Source organism: Oncorhynchus masou, chromosome 32 (assembly GCF_036934945.1).
Source record: "Oncorhynchus masou masou isolate Uvic2021 chromosome 32, UVic_Omas_1.1, whole genome shotgun sequence".
NCBI classification, from domain to species: Eukaryota; Metazoa; Chordata; class Actinopteri; order Salmoniformes; family Salmonidae; genus Oncorhynchus; species Oncorhynchus masou.
Genome location: NC_088243.1, coordinates 59,741,535 through 59,764,413, shown reverse-complemented (window position 1 = coordinate 59,764,413; position 22,879 = coordinate 59,741,535). Strand labels below are relative to the sequence as shown.

The 22,879-nt window shown below is 44.6% G+C and overlaps 1 protein-coding gene across 5 annotated transcripts in view; it reads right to left on the bottom strand.

The window, feature by feature from the left end:
• Positions 1-22,879, bottom strand: part of LOC135526342 (disks large homolog 3-like) — a 146,918-nt gene that overhangs the window by 53,390 nt on the left and 70,649 nt on the right. For all 5 annotated transcript variants that reach the window (XM_064954641.1, XM_064954643.1, XM_064954644.1 and 2 more), the window contains 6 exons: positions 7,288-7,341; positions 6,073-6,123; positions 4,212-4,336; positions 3,206-3,375; positions 2,831-2,967; positions 1,759-1,903 (listed from right to left, as the gene is read on the bottom strand). In XM_064954641.1, coding sequence (XP_064810713.1) covers positions 1,759-1,903; positions 2,831-2,967; positions 3,206-3,375; positions 4,212-4,336; positions 6,073-6,123; positions 7,288-7,341 — 682 coding nt within the window. The remainder of the gene's footprint in view (positions 1-1,758; positions 1,904-2,830; positions 2,968-3,205; positions 3,376-4,211; positions 4,337-6,072; positions 6,124-7,287; positions 7,342-22,879) is intronic.

The window sequence follows — 22,879 nt, the reverse complement described above, 5'->3', positions numbered from 1 at the left end:
AAACGGTGGGCAATTAAGGCCACAGTTATGAACTAAAGAGGCCTTTCTACTGACTCTGAAAAACACCAAAAGAAAGATGCCCAGGATCCCTGCTCATCTGCGTGAACGTGCCTTAGGCATGCTGCAAGGAGGCATGAGGACTACAGATGTGGCCAGGGCAAGAAATTGCAATGTCCGTACTGTGAGACGCCTAAGACAGCGCTATAGGGAGACAGGATGGACAGCTGATCGTCCTCGCAGTGGCAGACCACGTGTAACAACACCTGCACAGGATCGGTACATCCGAACATCACACCTGCGGGACAGGTACAGGATGGCAACAACAACTGCCCGAGTTACACCAGGAACACACAATCCCTCCATCAGTGCTCAGACTGTCTGCAATAGGCTGAGAGAGGCTGGACTGGGGGCTTGTAGCCCTGTTGTAAGGCAGGTCCTCACCAGACATCACAACAATGTCGCCCATGGGCCCAAATCCACCGTCGCTGGACCAGACAGGACTGGCCAAAAGTGCTCTTCACTGACGAGCCGCGGTTTTGTCTCACCAGGGGTGATGGTCGAATCCGCGTTTATCGTCGAAGAAAGAGCATTACACTGAGACCTGTACTCTGGAGCGGGATCGATTTGGTGGTGGGGGGTCCGTCATGGTCTGGGGCAGTGTGTCACAGCATCATCGGGCTGAGCTTGTTTTCATTGCAGGCAAACTCAACGATGTGCGTTACAGGGAAGACCTCCTACTCCCTCCCTCAACGCAGTTAACAGTGAGAGGATGTTTATTTATTTTTATCTTTTATAAATGTGTTTGGAAAGATCAGGACAAACTTAGATATGCTACGTTACAATCTACAGGACAATACATATCTTATGTATTATCAAAACCGTATCTTACTTTTATTCTGTTTTTGAAATATACAGAAAATAACCTTTTGAAGGTTAAGTTTCTGTTACTGAAAGTGTGCAGACAAGGTCTGTCTGAATGGGCTAATTTCTCATTTATAAAAGCAAAGTAAATAAACAAAAGCTTTTGTTAAATCAGTATAATAAATGTCTATTACAATCAAACCTTCTGTTTGCATTATAATATTTGTGTACCTGTGTTTCATTATTCAATATCTTGCGGGGCTTGATGTGGGTATTTCAATGAATCCCTGGAAAACAACAATGTCCTTCATTTGTAGGTTTTTAAATAAAAAAGTAACACTACTTCTGTAGCATATTTAATGTATGTTCACAAGATTTGATTCTCCCTGTAACTTCACTAGACAGCCACTGCTCGGTGACCCTGAATTGCCAGATTTCGTGGTAATTTGATCTGACTGCTATCTGTGGTGCTGAATATCAGATATTGCCACTATTGCGCTTGAAAAGGGCTCAAACTTCTTCTGAAGCTCCCTCTAAACTATTTTTTTGTGTGTGTGGAAAACAAATTGCTCTTCAAGTCAAGAAGGTGACCCCTGACCTAAAGCTAATGCTAATCAACAGAGCCTTCTTCTAACAACTGATGCATGTGTTGGTTTTTAAGGTATAAACTGCGAATAAGGAGTGTGGAAAGAGACCACCAGTGTCATTATCGCAGGGTTCCTGTGGTCTTCCATTAAAACAAACTGTGTGTGCTGGTACAGTACCATTGAGGCATCCATCGCCTGGAATGTTCAACTGTAGTTGTAATGCATTGTGAGCAGTATGAGAGTATGAGGGGAGGGGGTGTTTAGTTTGAGCCATAGGTGAATACAGTAGCTAGCAGAAGAAGATACGTACTGCTGGAGTAGTCCGGAGGGGCGTACATGTCGTTGAGGTGTACGGGTCCAGGCTTGGCCACCTTGAGGTAGACCATGTCAGAGGTGTTCTTCAGTGCCGCAACCGCCTCCTCGTGACGCACGTCCTGCAGGATGATGTTGTTCACCTGAAGCACACAGACCACAGTCAAATCTTCAAGTCCATAACACTGAGGCTTATAGCTACCTCTTTTAGTTTGCCTGAGCCACACGCAAATCAATCATACACTACTGTTACTGTGTACTACTAAGATAAAGTATGTGATAATATTTCAAAGGTTTTGAACAGAGCTGCTCCATATAGGTACAGTTGCAAGAGATTACTTATTTACGGAGCCGCCACATCTGCATCATTGTGTCGACAGATAAATGCATGGATTTCGGGGATAAACTGATCAAATAACACAAATGATACGGCCATCCGTCCAGAAGTGTACTGTGATGAAAACAGTGCAGTGGGGATTCAGTGTTGGGCAGCTGTAGTCACTCACGGCTCTTCCCCGAACAAAGGTAGCAGTGCTTAATGGCTTTGTTCTTATTTATGGCAGTCTTAAACACATCTCATATTTTTCTAACAGCGTAGTCACTCATTCAGCCTGGGAGGTGGTTCTCTTTATCTTTTGCCGGTATAGAACAGAATATGCCCGGGGAGCAGCTGGGCTGTTTGAACCCAGTCTCCAGCACCGTATCAATCACACACAGGGCCATAAACGCTGATGCGCGTCGCCCCGCCTGGCTCTCTTGAGAAACGTCCAGGGATAGGCACAGAGGCACCCACCAAAGTGGCAGTGTCCTGAAGTGTGCAGGGTATGGATCACTAAACAGTAAGGGAATCAAGACTGTTCTAGGGCATCCATTAGAGCTCAGTATCGTAGGTCACTATCTGTGTAATTGACTGTGTGTGGAACCCGGGGTTTCTACACAATTAAAGACTGTGTTAGGCTGCTGAGCTTAAGTCTAGGCATTCACTCTGGCTTCACCAAACCACCTCTGCTACATCGAAGCAGGGGTAAGCCCAGGTAATGAACAAAGATGCAAATGATATGTGTTCTTACAGCTAGCAGGCGGTCTCCGGTCTGCAGCCGTCCGTCTTTCTGTGCGGCCCCGCCCTCGATGATCTTTGTGATGTAGATGCTGTTGTCTCCAGGGATGTGCTGGTTGCCGATCCCGCCAGCAATGCTGAAGCCAAGGCCTGGGGGTGAGAAGCGCAAAGAGGACAGTCAAAAACAACAGAAGATATTACATTCAATTCTAAATAAAATGTTTTATATAAAATACATTACAAAGACACCAAGAGACAACAAAATTACTATTTCCCCCCTATTCATATATACATATTCATATATACATTACAGTTAAGTTATAGGGGCCAAGAATATCCTGGCCCTCACAATGAGGATTCATTCATATATGTACTACATATAGCTGACCTTTGGGCCCCTTAAGCAGGTTGATCTCCAGGATGGTCTCAGGAGGGGCCTGTCTTCTCCTGACCAGCAGCCTGACCACAGGGCCAGCCTCTTTCAGGGCCTCTACCGCCCGACTGTGGACCACCTCAGACACATCCACCTCGTTCACACGCAGCACACAGTCATTCACCCTGGGGAGACGAGGGGAAACAACGTTCATATTTTACAACGCCGTTAGTACTGTATATACACATACATAATATACACTGTGTACAAAAACATTAAGAACACCTTCCTAATACTGAGTTCTAAGGCTCTTAAATATTTTATCTTGCCCATTCACCCTCTGAATGGCGCACACAAACATTCCATGTCTCAAGGCTTAAAAATGCTTATTTAACCCGTCTCCTCCCGTGGATTTAACAAATGATATCAATAAGCGATCATAGCTTTCACCTGGTCAGTCTAGGTCATGGAAAGAGTAGGCGCTCTTATTGTTTTGTACACTCACTGTATCTACACTATATGATGATTTATCCGTTTGCCTACTGAATCATAATTATGGAATTAATGTCAATCCACAGGCTGTACAATATGGATAGAATCAACAGACTAGTCAACAGCACAAACACACAAAAAAACAAACACAAACTGGGCTCCCGAGTGGCACAGTGGTCTAAAGCACTGTGATATCATGTGTAATAAGGCATATCATGTGTAATAAGGTACATAAATATCCTATAGGGCGGCGCATAATTGGCCCAGCGTCGTCCGGGTTTGGCCGGGGTTGGCCGTCATTGTAAATAAACATTTGTTCTTAACTGACTTGCCTAGTTAAATAAAGTTTAAATAAAATAAAAAACACATAGGACGGCAGTACACCGAAAGCACTCGATCATCATTTGCATGTTTTAGACTTTGGCTTTCCAGTGAATTACTGGGGGCACACACACACACACACCTCTGACTGCCTGGCGAGAGGGAAATGGTGAAGTGAGAGAGAGGGGGGGGGGGGGGACTAACTCACCCCAGCCTGCCATCCATAGCTGCAGCTCCTCCAGGGATGATCTTGGTGATGAAGATCCCTGGGTCATCTGGGATGTGTGGATTGTCCATCCCCCCAGCGATGCTGAAGCCCAGGCCAGAGTTACCCTGCAGTGGTTATGAGGCATTACACATAGAAAAGATACAATAGAGAGACACACACACGTGAAGCAGAGGAGGCCCAACGTCGTCTGTGAGCGTGAAGCAGAGGAGCCTGGTGGGGGCAGCTATAGGAGGAAGAGCTCATTGTAATGGATGGAACACACCAAAAATAAGGAAACCACATGTTTGAATGCTTTCCATTTATTCCATTCTAGCCATTATAATAATCCTATCCTCCTATAGCTCATTCTACCAGCCTCCTCTGGCGTGTAGCCCGTGTACACTTTCACACACGTGCATGCAGGCACACAGAGCTCTACTAAGTGATGGGTCCCGTCCCACTCAAGGTGTGAGGACTCAAGGGGGGAGAAGGGGCTTCTTCTTAATGTTATTGAAGTCTCAGGGGAACATGTGATCTATGAAGAGCGTTCAGGGGAATTCAACATTACTGATAACCATGGCACTTTCTCATGCATGTGTGTGTGCATCTTCCTCACATTGAATTTACTTCATACTACAAACTACATTCTAAGATCAAGTCACTTTATTCTAAATGTATGTAAGATGAAGCTGTCCAAATGTTTTGGGTGTAATTGTTTTGTTTAAAATGGACAGATTCATAAGTAGAAGAGGAGAGTCAGCGAAGCCTCATTTCTCTAAAGACTTGAATAGTACAAAACTTCCCTTTTTCTCTATATGTACCCCCCTTTCCCCCACCTCTCCCCCAGAATGGCAAAGCACCCATTTGGATCCAGTAGGCCCAGGCGTGCTGTTCTATCTGACAGCTGCAGAGACAGGCTCCAAACAAGACAACTGAGAAAAGACTTCACTTTATTATTTTCTATAATTAATGAGAAACGGTCACAACCAATTAGGACAGAGCGAGGCTGAGGCCTCCCAGTGCGCTGCTCCTGAGCCAAAAGGAGTGCACTGGGCCCGACCACCAAATGTTCCACACCCACAGACCTTTTAAAGTGTGATTTTATCTAGTTTATTTAAGCCCCTGCATGCAGAAATGCCACTCGGAGAGGGAGATGGAGAAAACAGCTCTGCACCTATCTGTGGGTGGAATAACAAGAGCAGGAACATAAAGTATGTCTGCGCTCCACTATAGACTGAACTCTGTCACTGACAAGTGCAACTGTCAAGGGTCCTGAGAGTGTGTGTGTAGGGGGAGATGGCTTTTGCTTCTGAACTATTTAATGTGTGTGCTTTTGAAAGGTGCAGTATGAGGCCTATAGGGGTCTGACGATGACGATGTGCATACGCTGCTGCTACTTATTATCGATCCTCATTGCCTATTCACTTTTACGCGTACCTACATGTACATTTGACCTTAATTACCTCAACTACCTTGTACTCCTACACATTGACTCAATACCAGTACTCTTTGTAATATCAAATCAAATCAAATGTTATTGGTCACATACACAGCAGATGTGTGTTAGCAGATGTTAATGCGAGTGTAGCGAAATGCTTGTACTTCTAGTTCCGACAGTGCAGTAATATCTAACAGGTTATCTAAAAACTTCCCAACAACTACCTAATACACACAAATTTAAAGGGGTGAATGAGAATAGCAACATTTACTGCACTGAGAAACCTTAATAAAGCCAAAGAGAGCTTATTAGTGCCATCTAGTGGGAAAAGCTCATGTGTTTAACAAAAGGCTTTGAAAAGAATACATTTGATCACAAGACGTTCAAATAATGAGTGGTTATAAAGGTGTTAGTGAAACTCACCCTCTCCAAGATGATCTCTTCATATTTAAACATCCCATCACTGCCATTTACCTGTCAACACAAAACACATACAGGTCAGTTACATCATCATCATCATCATGTATTAACAGCCCACATGAAAACATCCTAGAAATAATAAAAAACAGAAAAGGAACATAAAAAATTGACAAATCTTTCATCTCAATAGAATCATTTTTAATAACCACAGAATGAAACAGACATACATAAAACAAATAGCATTGCTGGTTTTGGCTATCATATCCAGATGTTGACAATGAACACACAAATATAATCATGTCTACTATTAATATTAATATTAGGCTTTTCTCAATCCTCAAATCCTACAGGAATACAGTAGAAACTATTTCAATCTCTTGCATTACCATTCTAAATGCATAACTGCATCATATTCATGCTGTAGAGGCAGCTCAATAGAGATAATGAAATAGTGAATGTGATCTTATATGCTGCGACCGTGAGGCACATCCATCCACACACAGAGACAACAGACTAGATAGTCCATCCACACACAGAGACAACAGAATAGATACTCCATCCACACACAGAGACAACAGAATAGATACTCCATCCACACACAGAGACAACAGACTAGATAGTCCATCCACACACAGAGACAACAGAATAGATAGTCCATCCACACACAGAGACAACAGAATAGATACTCCATCCACACACAGAGACAACAGAATAGATACTCCATCCACACACAGAGACAACAGAATAGATACTCCATCCACACACAGAGACAACAGAATAGATACTCCATCCACACACAGAGACAACAGAATAGATACTCCATCCACACACAGAGACAACAGAATAGATACTCCATCCACACACAGAGACAACAGAATAGATACTCCATCCACACACAGAGACAACAGAATAGATACTCCATCCACACACAGAGACAACAGAATAGATACTCCATCCACACACAGAGACAACAGACTAGATAGTCCATCCACACACAGAGACAACAGAATAGATAGTCCATCCACACACAGAGACAACAGAATAGATACTCCATCCACACACAGAGACAACAGAATAGATACTCCATCCACACACAGAGACAACAGAATAGATACTCCATCCACACACAGAGACAACAGAATAGATACTCCATCCACACACAGAGACAACAGAATAGATACTCCATCCACACACAGAGACAACAGAACAAATATTTACATAAGGGCCTGCATCCAGTGAGTCTGCATTGACGATGACGGGGGGAGGGTTCGCCTGCAAAGATAGATAAAGAGATACAACATTACCTAAGCGTGCGTGTGTGAGGCTGGCAGATCACACATCATCAGTCAGCTAGGTGCCAGTAAGTGGATGCCATGGGAACAGTCAGTGTGTGTGTGTTCGTGTCTCGCTAGGGATGGGTGGATGATGGCTACAGTAGGTGTGAGGACTGAGAATGAGGAGTGGGGAAAAGAGACCAGCAGTGTTATAATTGCCTGCTTCCTGTGTAAGACTCCATTTGCAAACTGTGTGTATGTTGGGACCATTGGGTCATTGTCTAGGATATCACAACCATCTCATACTGTACCGTACCACTTCCTGTTCTAACACACTGGAAATGACAACTTGAAGTCTGGCATCCAACACTACATCTATGTTTTGATGGTCTATTGCAGGGTACTCAAGTACCATTTCAGAAGGTCTGGTCACACAAATGTCCTAAGTGGCAAAGGTCCAGATGGATATAGTAATTTATTAACCCCAAACTGTTCACACCCTTCTTGTTGGCAAAGAGAACATTTTTCAGTTTTAAAGCTAATTTCCTGCAATTCTACACATTTTTCCATGTCGTATGTGTTATCATATGACACCAGGGATTGGAAGCCCGACTGAGTTCCTAAAAAAAGTTGGGACCCGTGGTCCGTATTGACCCCATTCGGGACCGCTGTTCACCTCTTTGAATGGCTGGTCTATTTGGTCAGTAAGACTCAAAAACTGTTGCATTCTGTGTTGTATCTGTATATCAGAATTAGTTCTCTTAGGAAGACAATCAGGCTGTTCAGGCTCCATTACGCCACCTAGTGGCTGGTGTTCATTTCCCAACATCCCACGCATGTTGTATCAGAGACGTTATGATCCTGTGGAGGGGACACAAGACAAAGCAGAGTGCAGTAGAGGGCACTGCAAAGATATGCCTCTCACAGTGGCAGTTATAGACATCATTTATTCTTATAAAATGTCCCCTCACAAGGTGATGCGAATGCTATACTCAATTAAATGTTACATAAAAGACTAGCAGCTCTCAGTTGAGTAGACGGAGGATGAGAGGCACATAGCCCCAGTAGACTGGACACAGGGCTGACCAGCAGTAATGGCCTCTCCTTATAGCACAGCAGAGTCCTGGAACACTGGCTGCGTTCTCTCTATTGATCTGATTGAGCTGTGGGGGTGAGGTGATGCTGCTGACGGTGCAGCTAGGGGACCAAGGCTACCTGAGGTCCAGCAAAGAGAAGCTACTAGTCACTCACTACCTCCTCCCTCCGCCTCCCCCTTATTGTCTCCCCCCAGTATTCACTATTTGCACACTACCAGGTTCTTGGGGCTTTTCAAAGTGGATCCACTCCTATTGATCCCCATTGATTCTAATCTTCTTCCACCAACCTCTATCGCCACACACGATGAGCATGCATGCATTCTCCATGTTTTGGCTGTGTGATGAGGCAGCCTATGGCCTGTGATATTACATGACTGCTTTAAACGCGTCGAGGGGTCATCGCAGTTACGGGATGATTGCTTTCGTGGCACAGACTCTCAGTCGCTCATTTATTTCCGTGGCGTCTCTCCCCCTAGTGACGGCATTAAAGGATCACTTGATCACGGCTCTTGTATTCCTACCTGACACTTCTCTCACACAGGACTCACAAGCAAAGGAGATGCAAGCGGGGTGCAACACTCCAATATAACAGGTCACAGTCTGAGACAAAAGAACCACACCCTTTATATTATAGCTCGAGTTATAACAGTCCTTTAATGCTGAACCATGGTACTTCAATACGCACACATACAATCACAGCTGGTTTGAGCAGAAAAGGCTGAATACTGGAGTCGTACTGAGGTCATAAGACGAAAGCATCAAGCCCCACTCGCTTTGATTGGCATCATTCATCATCATGCTACACCCCAGTTTCTCTGAAACTTTCCAAAGCTTTGTTACTTTATTTTCACTGAGTGACTTATCTGATTAATGGAAACTGTTCAAATCCAACACAGAAGACGTGACCTCTTTTTCAGATCTGTAGTCTAGTTCTATGGCTCTGGCCAGCTGTGGAGAAACACAAACGTCCCTGAGTCAGCACAACATGGCTTGTGTAATCTGCGTATGGACCGCAGACGCCTGCGACAGTGCTTGTGTGTGCACATTTTCCATTTACCGTACACATTTAAGCATTTCCTGTTTGTCATGAAAATACAGGACAGCAATGTTCTCACCAGACCTAAAGCCTAGTGAGAACAAAGGGACACGGTAGCAGCAGCTCCCTTCACATGCTTTTAGAAGTGTGTGTGTGTGTGTGTTTTAGAAGTGCACAGTGTGCCACAGCACCATAGACACCCAAGTCTTTAAAAAATGTACTCATCCCCCACAGCCAACCAGTCCCATTGAGCAGCTGTGTGTAAGGTAGTGGAGAGAAGAAGCCCGAGGGCAACAGTGGGGACTATTTCTGCTCTGTCATTGTACTGGACTGAGCTAGTGAACGATATCCAGTGCCACAGCCAAGGGACCTCAAATGACAAACACAACAGCAGGAACAAAATAGCTTATCATAAGCAACAGAGGTTACTTCCTAGCTGGCTAATCAATGATTGAAAAGTAACCACTATGTTACAATAATAGCACTATAAACCTAGTAAGGTTTCAAGACAGTCAGTCTGAAAATAAAAATGTCATCCTAGTCTGGGATTGAAGCGGGTAATCCCAGTATCTGTTTCTCCCTTAACAAGCACACAAAAAGAAAAGGGGAAGATAATCTCAGTGTGTGTAATCCTAAATCCGCCCCAGAGCGGTGTGTTGTCTCTGAAGTGGGAGTTGGGTTTGAGGAGGAGGGGGCTGATAAGCGTGGGGCTGTGAAGCCAGGGCAGCAGCGTGGGGCCGCGTGGCCAGGGCAGCAGCGTGGGGCCGCGTGGCCAGGGCAGCAGCGTGGGGCCGCGTGGCCAGGGCAACAGCGTGGGGCCGCGTGGCCAGGGCAGCAGCGTGGGGCCGCGTGGCCAGGGCAGCAGCGTGGGGCCGCGTGGCCAGGGCAACAGCGTGGGGCCGCGTGGCCAGGGCAGCAGCGTGGGGCCGCGTGGCCAGGGCAGCAGCGTGGGGCCGCGTGGCCAGGGCAACAGCGTGGGGCCGCGTGGCCAGGGCAGCAGCGTGGGGCCGCGTGGCCAGGGCAGCAGCGTGGGGCCGCGTGGCCAGGGCAGCAGCGTGGGGCCGTGTGGCCAGGGCAACAGCGTGGGGCTGTGAAGCCAGGGCAGCAGCATGGGGTTGTGAAGCCAGGGCAGCAGCATGGGGCTGTGAAGCCAGTGCAGCAGCGCGGGGCCGCGAGGCCAGGGCAGCAGTGTGGGGCCGCACACAGCTTTATGACAAAGACAAAGTAGCACACAGTTCTTTCTGCTGTGACTGTGAGAGCCCTGGACTGGCCACGCCCCCGAGAGAGAGAGGCTTACACAGTCTGTAATGTAGGCTCACAGAGGTCAAGATAAACACATATTTACAGATTAGTAACAAGGGACGGTGCATACAATGCTGTCTGTGTGTGTCTGTGTGCAGGCACGTGCGCAGATAGGGGTCTACCTGTGCAAAGCACATCCATTTGCCCTCCCACTCGCCAAGTGCCCTTTTGGGTGGTGGTATAATATATATTTTTTGTATACAGTTTTTCTCATTGTTGTTCTGAACCCACTGCAGCAAGTCGTTGTGATGTCATCAAGTTCGCCACCATCCACCTCGTCCGTTGGTTGCGCCTGTTAGTCTGTCCTGTACAGCGCTTGCGCGTGCCTCGGGTAGCGCCTGTTTTCCCTGTCTGCCCTGTACGGAAATTGAGCATGCCCGGTATCCAGACATGTATGAGATGCGGTCACCCGTCGAGTGTGTGTAGCTAGCTACCTAGTTTAAATATCAACAGTACTGCCACACAGCAGCAATAACACTTGATAAACATCATTATGAATATTTCGGTCTGGTTGGCTGATACGCACAGCAGAGAGAAGCAGAAAGACATAGAGAGGAGTGGCTGCATCTATAACCCCAACTCCATTGCTTCAGCAGTTGGGTGTTGCACTTGTATGTCAGGGCAGCGGCAACACGGCTAGTTTAGACTTTAGCTAACCAACATATACTAAAATATCCACACAAGCCACTAGCCAGCCAGCCATATATCATGAGTTAGAAGATGATTCATATTATATTATGAAGTTATTATTTAAGTATTTAAGAAAATTGAAGATAAATCACAATCTGTAAAAAAAAAAAAAAAAAAAAAAGCTCGCTAACTAGCAGATTTACATCAATCATCAACGATCAGCTAACAGCCCACTTTCTTTCACCCGATCATGTCTTTAGGAGGCACTGTGACTAGCTTGCTTACAATTTGTGATGAGTGTGTTGTTGAAGAAATAAATAGGCCTATGCACCCTTTTTTCATTTTGAACACCTGCCTCCTGAAAGGTCTGTGCACAGCCCTGTGTGTGTGTGTGTGTGTGTGTGTGTGTGTGTGTGTGTGTGTGTGTGTGTGTGTGTGTGTGTGTGTGTGTGTGAGTTACATGGGGATGGCTGGCAAATGAGTCGAGGGGGGCAGAGGGGAACAGGGGATGACACCGGTGAAAAATGTTGGCAACCGTCCAGATGTGGCAGAAGGGTGTGACTGAGGGGCATGGGGGGAATTAACCAAAATCTGGATAAGATTATAATAAATCCCTTAATTTCCTTTTAATTCAAACACTAATCATGTTTTCCCAGCCAGCTGTCGCTGTTCACTTCTGTCCAACTGCAGTGCAGGGCTCAGGGCAGGCTGTACACACACACACACACACACACACACACACACACACACACACACACGCAAACATACACACACACCCTGCTCAAGCTGCTCTCCCAACAGGACTGACTGTATAACCACTACAACCAACCTATCCCAACTGAGCACCATTCCAGACAAAAACACTCATCTCTATACATCCAGCTGTTCATTAGTTCCCTCCAAATTGTTATCTATCGATCCATCCATCCCTCCGTTCAATTATTTATCTGAGACTTTCATTTCCTCATGTATTATCTTCAAACAGCACTGCACCTGACAGCACTGATTTGGCTGCAACCAGTCTGGACAGCAACGCTACAAAGACTCCCACTAAACCTTGGCAAGCGTAGAGCACAGCATTCGTCCAAATTGCTAAATAATCAATGTGTTCCAATGACAACCGGTGCTCGTGCGCCCGCTTAGCCGCCTCCCCCTGGTTCACCTCTCAGGACGCTGACTGCAGCTTATGAGTCTCTCTGTTGCACATGCATGGTCATGGGCACAGCCTCAGCTTGGCTGGCCTGCCTGCTCACTGCCTGTCTATATCGTATTAGTACTGTAGCTACAATCCTCCCCCTGCAATGAATGAATGAAACAGTTACACTGTGTCCAGATCTGCCCCATTAGTGTCAATCAGAGCCCACTCGACCAGAGGCCCTGTGTCTCCACTATCTAGCTAGAGTCCTTTAAAAAAAAAGGTTTATCCTATGTTGTGACAGAATGAAGTTTGAGGCTACACTTTTAAATTGTTCATCTGATTCATTCATATTTTTAATTCCAGTTATGATTCATTCTTTTTATGAAGTAATTACATGAAAATACATATTGTTAGCACAACAACTCCAGGTAAATACCAGTGGAAACAGTACTGTAAAATAAAGTACAAACAATATTAGCCTATGTATGATGATGCCATATGTTGGCAATGCAATAGATAGTGAGGCCACACCTCAAATGAAATCCAAGCTCCTCCTCATGCAGCATTATTTCTATGGTGTTTTTAACTCCTAGAGTTCCCTGGGGTACAGGAGGGTTTGGCATGGGCATAACAATGAGATGCTGACAAGACAATAACCCTTCGATCCTCCTTTACATAGCACACTGATACTGTATGACAGCCCTGTAACCAATGACAACATCACACTGAAATATGACAGTGACTGATCCAGTCCTGTCTGAAACAGGGTGATGAAGGCTTTTTCTGTCTGATGATACAGTCCTGTCTGAAACAGGGTGATAAAGGCTGTTCTGTCTGATGATACAGTCCTGTCTGAGACAGGATAATGAAGGCTGCTCTTCCTGATGACACAGTCCTGTCTGAGACAGGGTAATGAAGGCTGTTCTGTCTGATGATACAGTCCTGTCTGAGACAGGATAATGAAGGCTGCTCTTCCTGATGATACAGTCCTGTCTGAGACAGGGTAATGAAGGCTGTTCTGTCTGATGATACAGTCCTGTCTGAAACAGGGTAATGAAGGCTGCTCTTCCTGATGATACAGTCCTGTCTGAGACAGGGTAATGAAGGCTGCTCTTCCTGATGACACAGTCCTGTCTGAAACAGGGTAATGAAGGCTGTTCTGTCTGATGATACAGTCCTGTCTGAGACAGGGTAATGAAGGCTGTTCTTTCTGGTGATACAGTCCTGTCTGAGACAGGATAATGAAGGCTGCTCTTCCTGATGATACAGTCCTGTCTGAGACAGGCTAATGAAGGCTGTTCTTCCTGATGATTCAGTCCTGTCTGAGACAGGATAATGGAGGCTGCTCTGTCTGATGGCCCAGTCCTGTCTGATACATGGTAATGAAGTATGTTCTGTCTGAGACAGGGTCATGGAGGCTGTTCTGTCTGATGATACAGTCCTGTCTGAAACAGGGTGATGAAGGCTGTTCTGTCTGATGATACAGTCCTGTCTGAGACAGGATAATGAAGGCTGCTCTTCCTGATGATACAGTCCTGTCTGAGACAGGCTAATGAAGGCTGTTCTTCCTGATGATTCAGTCCTGTCTGAGACAGGGTAATGGAGGCTGCTCTGTCTGATGGCCCAGTCCTGTCTGATACATGGTAATGAAGTATGTTCTGTCTGAGACAGGGTCATGGAGGCTGTTCTGTCTGATGATACAGTCCTGTCTGAAACAGGGTGATGAAGTATGTTCTGTCTGAGACAGGGTAATGGAGGCTGTTCTGTCTGATGATACAGTCCTGTCTGATACATGGTAATGAAGTATGTTCTGTCTGAGACAGGGTCATGGAGGCTGTTCTGTCTGATGATACAGTCCTGTCTGAAACAGGGTGATGAAGGCTGTTCTGTCTGATGATACAGTCCTGTCTGATACATGGTAATGAAGTATGTTCTGTCTGAGACAGGGTAATGGAGGCTGCTCTGTCTGATGATACAGTCCTGTCTGAGACAGGATAATGAAGGCTGCTCTTCCTGATGATACAGTCCTGTCTGAGACAGGGTAATGGAGGCTGCTCTGTCTGATGGTCCAGTCCTGTCTGATACATGGTAATGAAGGCTGCTCTGTATGATGGTCCAGTCCGTCTGAGACAGGATAATGAAGGCTGCTCTTCCTGATGATACAGTCCTGTCTGAAACAGGGTGATGAAGGCTGTTCTGTCTGATGATACAGTCCTGTCTGAGACAGGGTAATGGAGGCTGCTCTGTATGATGGTCCAGTCCGTCTGAGACAGGATAATGAAGGCTGCTCTTCCTGTTGATACAGTCCTGTCTGAAACAGGGTGATGAAGGCTGTTCTGTCTGATGATACAGTCCTGTCTGAGACAGGGTAATGGAGGCTGCTCTGTCTGATGGTCCAGTCCTGTCTGATACATGGTAATGAAGTATGTTCTGTCTGAGACAGGGTCATGGAGGTTGTTCTGTCTGATGATACAGTCCTGTCTGAGACAGTGTAATGGAGGCTGTTTTGTCTGATGATACGTGGAGCATTAGGAAATTATTCCTCTGCCTTCACTCATTCATATTGATTACTGATATAGAGAAATGGTGAGCCCAAGTCCAACAGAGTCAATCTTAACCTTCCTTACAGTAGCTATTGATGCTTACAGCACAATTGTTACATGTCAATACTACGTTATCTACAATGAACTGTCACTGTGAGCTGGTCAGCCGTGTATGGTTTGTATGTTTCCTGTAGAATGTGGGATGAGAGGTGCAGTCAGTCAGTCGGTGGTGCCTCGCTCTGATCCTCTGGCTTTCATTGGCCTCTCGTATGCCACGCTGCAGTCCAATCAATACCTACTCAATTACCATGCACCCAACATCTCATTCACACTGAGCTGAGGCCCCGCTCACTGCCAGAGGGACCGGGGGAGAGGAGACCTATGAAGAAAGAATAGGAGAGGAGGGAGAGAAGGCGGAAGGGAGAGTGAGAAGGAGGGAAGGCGAGAGGAAGGGATAGATATATATTATATAGAGAGAAAGGGACATAGAGGAAAGGGTGTCGTCCTCGTACCCAATAAGAATACCAGTTGATTTCAGTCATTCAGTCACATGTGGGAACCACAAGGAGATGTATTAGTTCATGCCTATTACAAACCATGGTTTCCATGGGAAGAACACATTTGATGTGAATGATTTGAGCATTGTGACACACAAACAGGTATAATCCTCTCTCTCGCTTTCACACAGAGTGAGACTGACACACACACGTGCACATGCACACACAAGCACACACTCACGTGCACACACATGCACGTACACATTTTTATGAAATGATAATTAATAGGCGGTCACAGCTGTCAGCAACATTCCCTCCTCATCTTGATGTAATATTACTAAAGCGTGCTCAGGCTTAGCTTCCTGTGTGGTCACGGTGAGCCTCAGAGTGGTGGTTAGTCTGACCTTCAGCACAACAGACACAGCCACACACTGAAATGATATTACTTATCACATGCACTCCACACAATACCACTCCCAGTGGATGCTTCAGTATTCGTGAGGCTGTTATGTGGTAATGAAGTCGGAGCATGCCAATGTGTGTCTGATGAGTGCGTGCATGTACTGTGCCTTGAAAAGTATTCAGACCCTTGGATTTCTTCACATTTTGTGTTAAAGTGGGATTAAAATGGATTTAAAGAAAAATGTTGGGACAAATAACAAATTATTCAATAAAATATAATCATTGCATAAGTATTCAGACCCTTTGTTTAGTCAAGCCTAAATTATACTGAACAAAAATATTAAATATCAACGCAACATGCAAAGTGTTGGTCCCATGTTTCATGAGCTGAAATTAAAGAACCCAGAAATGTCCCGTCCGCAAAAAAAAAAGTATTTCTCTCAAATGTTGTCCACATCCCTGTTATTGAGCATTTCTCCTTTGCCAAGATAATCCATCCACCTGACAGGTGTGGCATATCAAGAAGCTGATTAAACAGCATGATCATTACACAGCCCCAGCTGTGCTGGGGACAATAAAAGGCCACTCCAAAATGTGCAATTTTGTCATACAACACAATGCCACGGATGTCTCAAGTTGAGGGATGCTGACTGCAGGAATGTCCACCAGAGATGTTGCCAGGGAATTGAATGTTCATTTATCGACCATAAGCCACCTCCAATGGCGTTCTAGAGAATTTGGCAGTACATCGAACCGGCCTCACAACCGCAGAAGACATGTAACCATGCCAGACCAGGACCTCCACATCTGGCATCTTCACCTGCAGGATCGTCCGAGGGGGGATGTTGGGGGTGCTGAGGAGTATTTCTGTATGTAACAAAACCCTTTTATGGGAGAAAACAAATTCTGATTAGCTGGCCTGGGTCCCCAGTGGGTGGGTCTGGGCCTGAAGTTGTTGCATGTTTCATTTATATATTTTTGTTTGGTATAGTTCAGTGGTAAAAAAAAATAAAAAATTAATCACACAATAATGATGATTTTTGAATGACTAACCGTTCCTCTGTCCTCCCTACATACAACATCTGTAAGGTCCCTCAGCACAGATTCAAGCACAGATTCAACTACAAAGACCAGTGAGCTTTTTGAAAGCTTCATAAAGAAGGGCAGCGATTAGTAGATGGCTAACAAAAACAAATCAGACATTAAATAACTCTTTAAGCATGGTGAAGTTAATAATTATGCTGTGTATTTTATATTAAACCACACAGGCACAAAGATACAGTCGTCCTTCTGAACTGAGCTGGACAGAAATGAAACTGCTGAACGATGTTACCGTGATGATTGGTGATTTTAAAACAGCTACAGAGTTCAATGTCTGTAATTGTAGAAAACTGAGGATGGATCTACAACATTGTAGAGACTCCACAATAATGACTTAAATGAAAGAGTGAAAAGAAGAATACAAATATATAGAATACAAATATTCCAAAACATGCATCTTGTATGAAACAAGACACTAAATTAATTGTGCAAAAAAACACAGCAAAGGAATAACCTTTATGCCCTAAATGCAAAGCCTTATGTATGGAGCAAATCCAACACCACGGAGTAACTGCATCCTTATTTTCAAGCATGGTGGTGACTGCATCATGGTACAGTATGGGTATGCTTGACATCAGCAAATACTGTTTTTTTAGGACAAAAAGAAATGGGATGGAGCTAAGCACAAGCAAAATCCTAGAAGAAAACCTGCTTCAGCCTGCTTTACAATAGAAACTGGGAGAGGAATTCTCCTTTCAGCAAGACAATAACCTATAACACAAGGCCAAATCTACACTCGAGTTGCTTACTAAGAAGACAGTGAAGGTTCCTGAGTGGCAAAGTTACAGTTTTGACATAAATCGGTTCAAGAATCTATGGCAACACGTGACAATTGCTGTCTAGCCATGATCCTCAACATCTTGACACAGCTTGAAGAATTTAGAAAAGATTAATGGGTAAATATTGCACAATCCAGGTGTTCAAAGCTCTTATAGACTTACCCAAGAAGACTCACAGCTGTAATCAATGCCAAATGTGTTTCTAACATGTATTGACTCAAAGAGCTGAATACTTATACAACAACTATATTTTAGTTATTTCATTTCTATTAATCTTTCAAAAATTTTAGATTTTTTCTTCCACATTACAGTGTTTTGTGTAGATTGTTGACAAAAAAAGAACAATTAAATATATTTGATTCCCACTTTGTAACACAATAAAATGAGAAGAAATCCAAGGTGTCTGAATACTTTTGCAAGGCACTGTATGTGGTGATGGTACATGTACAGTATATACTGTATGTAGGCTGGCATATATGTGTGTGTATATGAGTGGATGCACGCATGTGTGAATACAGACTTCCTTTAAATGTGTGTGTGAGTATGTGTGCATGTGTGAATTAGTGATGAGGGGGAAAAAAATCAATACAGTTACATATCAGATATTATTTTGGACAATATATATCGTATAATTGTGACAATATCGCAATATTATTTTTGCGCTAGTTGGCTGTACCTGCACCAAAACTCCAGTATTTTTCTTGTTCTCCATCTTCTTTTTAAATAGTGAGCCAATTTGTTTTCAGCACTTTTTTTTCATAACTGATCAAACTCGTTTTTTTCATTCTTGTCCCTATGCAGCAGACATATGGTGAGAAATATGTTTGGAGCATCGACTCGCAATAAAATCACAGTATCGAATTGAAATACATATAGAATCGTGAGAATCGCAATACATGTCACATCGTCACCCAAGTATCGTGATGTCCCTGGTAATTCCCAGCCCTAGCGTGTTCATGGGTGTGTGTAGGCTATGGCTTACATGTGTGTGTGTGTGTGTGTGTGTATGCGTGCATGTGTCCATGCGATAATGTAAGCTTGTATTTAAACGTGTGTTGTATTAGGGTTGTCCATGTGTTGTAAGAAGGTTGTCCATGTGTTGTATTAGGGTTGTACATGTGTTGTAAGAAGGTTTTCCATGTGTTGTATTATGGTTGTCCATGTGTTGTAAGAAGGTTGTCCATGTGTTGTAAGAAGGTTGTCCATGTGTTGTATTAGGGTTGTACATGTGTTGTAAGAAGGTTTTCCATGTGTTGTATTATGGTTGTCCATGTGTTGTATTAGGGTTGTCCATGTGTTGTATTAGGGTTGTCCATGTGTTGTATTAGGGTTGTCCATGTGTAGTATTAATGTTGTCCATGTGTTGTATTAATGTTGTCTATGTGTGGTCAGTGTTTATTTTTTGGGATGCCTGGGGCAGTGGCAGCTGCTGCCTGGTCTGTGGATTATGCTGTGCGGTATGGAGAGAGAATCAGAAGAATCTGGGTTGATAATTTAATCTACCCCCAACCCTGTCTGTCGGATGCTACTGGTGCCAGGTTACTTGACCCACCTCCGTCCGTCAGTCTGCTCTAATCATTTCCACTCACTATTACACTGAACGTGTCCGAATTGGCACACTATTCCTTATGTAGTGCACTATGTTTGACCACAGTCTGACTGCAACCGGCTCCTCCGCTCCTCAGATAGATGTCAGATTGATTGACAAATTGCTTAAAAATGACCACGTTGTTATGGACAATTATTATTACTAGAAATTATTATTACTAGAAATTATAATAATAACAATACAAAAACGGTGGATGCACTCTCAAACCCATTAACATGGCACTGATCTGGAGGGGGTAAAATTCTCCCTCTACATCAGAGGTCTCTGCAGCATGCTAGCTTGCAGGCAGCTCTCTCTCGGCTGGTTGCTACCCCTTGTTGCTAAGCTGAGAGCAACACTTCTGTGCTGTTTGGGATTCTGCCTGTTCTCAGTGAGCGCCAGTGACAGTGTACAGCACTACGCTGCCATTTTGAAGCTCGCTGACTATAATAATGTTTTGTCATCCATAGTCAATGACATATGAAATACAGGATTCTATGATTCTTTGGTTGTGTTCTGATCATAGAACATGGGCTGTTTCTCTGTGATGATGAGGATTACGAGTGAGTGTTTCGTGACATGATGGCCTTATTTTGGCAGCTTATTTTGGCACTGCACAGTGTGACCTTTGACCGTTGAGTGTGTTGGTGTGTCACTCGGGGGCAGAGGGCCAGCTGATCCCTTCCAGGCCATCCCTGCCTAAGCACCACCAAACACAGTACCGCCCATATAAACACAACACCGTCCGCTCAAAAAAGCACCAAAACAAATTATGATTCATTTGTTTCTTTTAAAAAAGACCATCATTTGAATCATTAAGCTGAACCTGCGAGCCATGGGGAGATGGGGAGGGAAGCAGAGGGAGCCAGTTGGTCGGTAGGGGAAGAACACTGTACATGTGGGACTAAGGGGTTGTCACACACGGATCATCTTTGATCTACTGTTAAAACAACCAGTGCAGATGACAGAGCCACTTCTGACCCTGGCCAAGATGGAGAGAGGATGGAGAGCAGGCAGAGGCCGGTCCCAGGTGGCGCCCCTGTGGCAGTACAAACAGCCCAGCAGCTCCCCTCCCCTCTTTCCCCTCCAGTCATCATGGCCCACAGGGCTCAGCAGGTCTTTATTCCTCGACTCTGAAAACACCCACACACAGCTCCATTCACTGCCTGCCCTGCCCGCGTCCACGTTGGCTGGCAAAGCGCGAAGGTGTTGAAAGTGATGAAGAATTACAGTAAAGTAGGAAAACGATAAGGCAACAAAAACTGTGGCAAAAAACTAATGCACAATTATGAATACATTCATGAGCACGTTTGTCCATATGCTGGTGTATTTCCTGCCAAATGAAACGGCGGTGGGAAAAAAGGGTCCTTTGTTTCAAACGTTTGTATCACTTTGGGGATTGCCAAGCCAATCTGCCTCCTGTTGAGGGCCCAGATTTTCTCCTCTCTTCTTCTCCTGCAGAACACCTCAGGTTGGATCACGACACACAGGCCTCATGGAGGACTGTCTCAGCACAGATCAGAGCAGATCAGAGTCAGAGCAACCGTCATTTGGGCATGGACATATGACGCAAACGCTGATCAGAGCACAGACAGACAACAAGAAGCTTTGAAGCTGTAACCTTTCAGCATAGAGGCCTCTGATCCGATGGTAAGGACTGGCCTTTGTTCAGAAGCCTTCAGTCAGACCATGGAAAACAACATAAGAGCACCACACAGCATCGTAGCACTAGATACTGTTAAGTACTGTAGCAAGTATAATATTGATTATACTCAAATGTAAATCAAGATTTGAATATACAGTACAAGAAGGTTAAGATAAACTATATAATTCCCTTACTATGCTAACATTGGCTTAATGAAAATCCTCTGCATGTCAAAGAATCTCCCATGAAGCAACTCTGTTGTAATTCCATATAGGACTCCAGCAGCTCATCACTAGCACCCTCTGAGGACGCTTAGACAAGAGGAATAGATGGAGGTCTTTATATCTGCACAATACAGAGGAGGGTCATGATCTGAACATCAAGAATAACAATCATTTGGAGTATTCAACTGCAGTAAAAAACATAATAAGGATCTGTTATAACAGACATGAAAATATGCTGAATACTATACTCACCATGGCCATAATAGCTAGGATGAGTTTTCAAAATGACCAAATCTCTAACAGCTTTTTGTCTCCTGGGCACAAGAGAGAGCAATCTGGCGTTGTGGTGTCTGTCATTGGCTTCATTTTGATAATGCGCTGTAACTTGCAGTGCAACCACATGTAACCATGGCATCATCTGGTCAGCCTGCCAGGAAGACACAGCATCCACAGGAGATGACAGTCCGGGGTTCAAAGTGCATGGCCTTATATTGCAATATTCCTCTCGCTTCTGAGCCCCTCCACCCCTCCTTCCGTCCTCTTCTCTCTGCCAGTCGCGTCATCGGGCTCGGAGATATTCCAATGAGAAAATGCAATGCTTGGATTTGGCTGATTACATCATTGGAATTTTAAAATGGGGAACATTAATCCACAGCGGCCCATATTGGGTTTTCTAAACTGGCTGATCATGATCTGCAGCCTCTCCAGCAGCCTATTCACAGCAAGGCTCTGGGGCTCGGCTGCTTGGAAGACCTCTCTGTGTTACACAAGTGGTACGCCAGGTAACACAGGAGAGGAGAGGGAAGCAGCACCACAACTAGAACCAGAATGGCTCCTCACTCCTCCACTAGCTGCCTCTACCTCAAACAGCATCCTTGGTAGTAGGACCTATAGTATTTGATTCTGTCCTTCAAATACATCTGAAGTAAATCCTCATTCATGTTTGTAAAATAAAATAAAATGTATGAAATGTGTAACTGTGTAACTTACACATGTGTACTACATGTCCTCCATATCTATGCGATATCAAAAAATCATTTGCTGAAAAAAGTCCTTTGCCTGTCTTGCTGCCTGTCTGCGCATCAACATTGCAGTCTCTCTCCGTAATTAGCCGAGCAGCAGAGCTAATGTACAGCTCTGGTTGAGACTGCACCATGGCAACACTGTCTCCTCCCCTCAAGGTCCTCTGCCCCAGGGACAGACAAAGACACAGCTGAAGATGTCTTATGGCTTCATGTGTAGGAAGGCAGTGCTCAACATTACTGCCTTACTTATTCTAACACAGGGATATGTACTAGGATATTATGTAATTCAGTTCAACTACAAATTAGGGCCATCTCCAAGATACTGTGGCTAAGATTAGTGCATAGACATCACGCAGATGCTCTTAGTGAATCTTTAATTTTGTAAAAGGCTGGCAAGAGTGAAACTGAGACCCATGAATGATCAGGCCATTCAACTGATCGTTGATCATCTATGCATTTACATTACATTTACATTTAAGTCATTTGGCAGACGCTCTTATCCAGAGCGACTTACAAATTGGTGAATTCA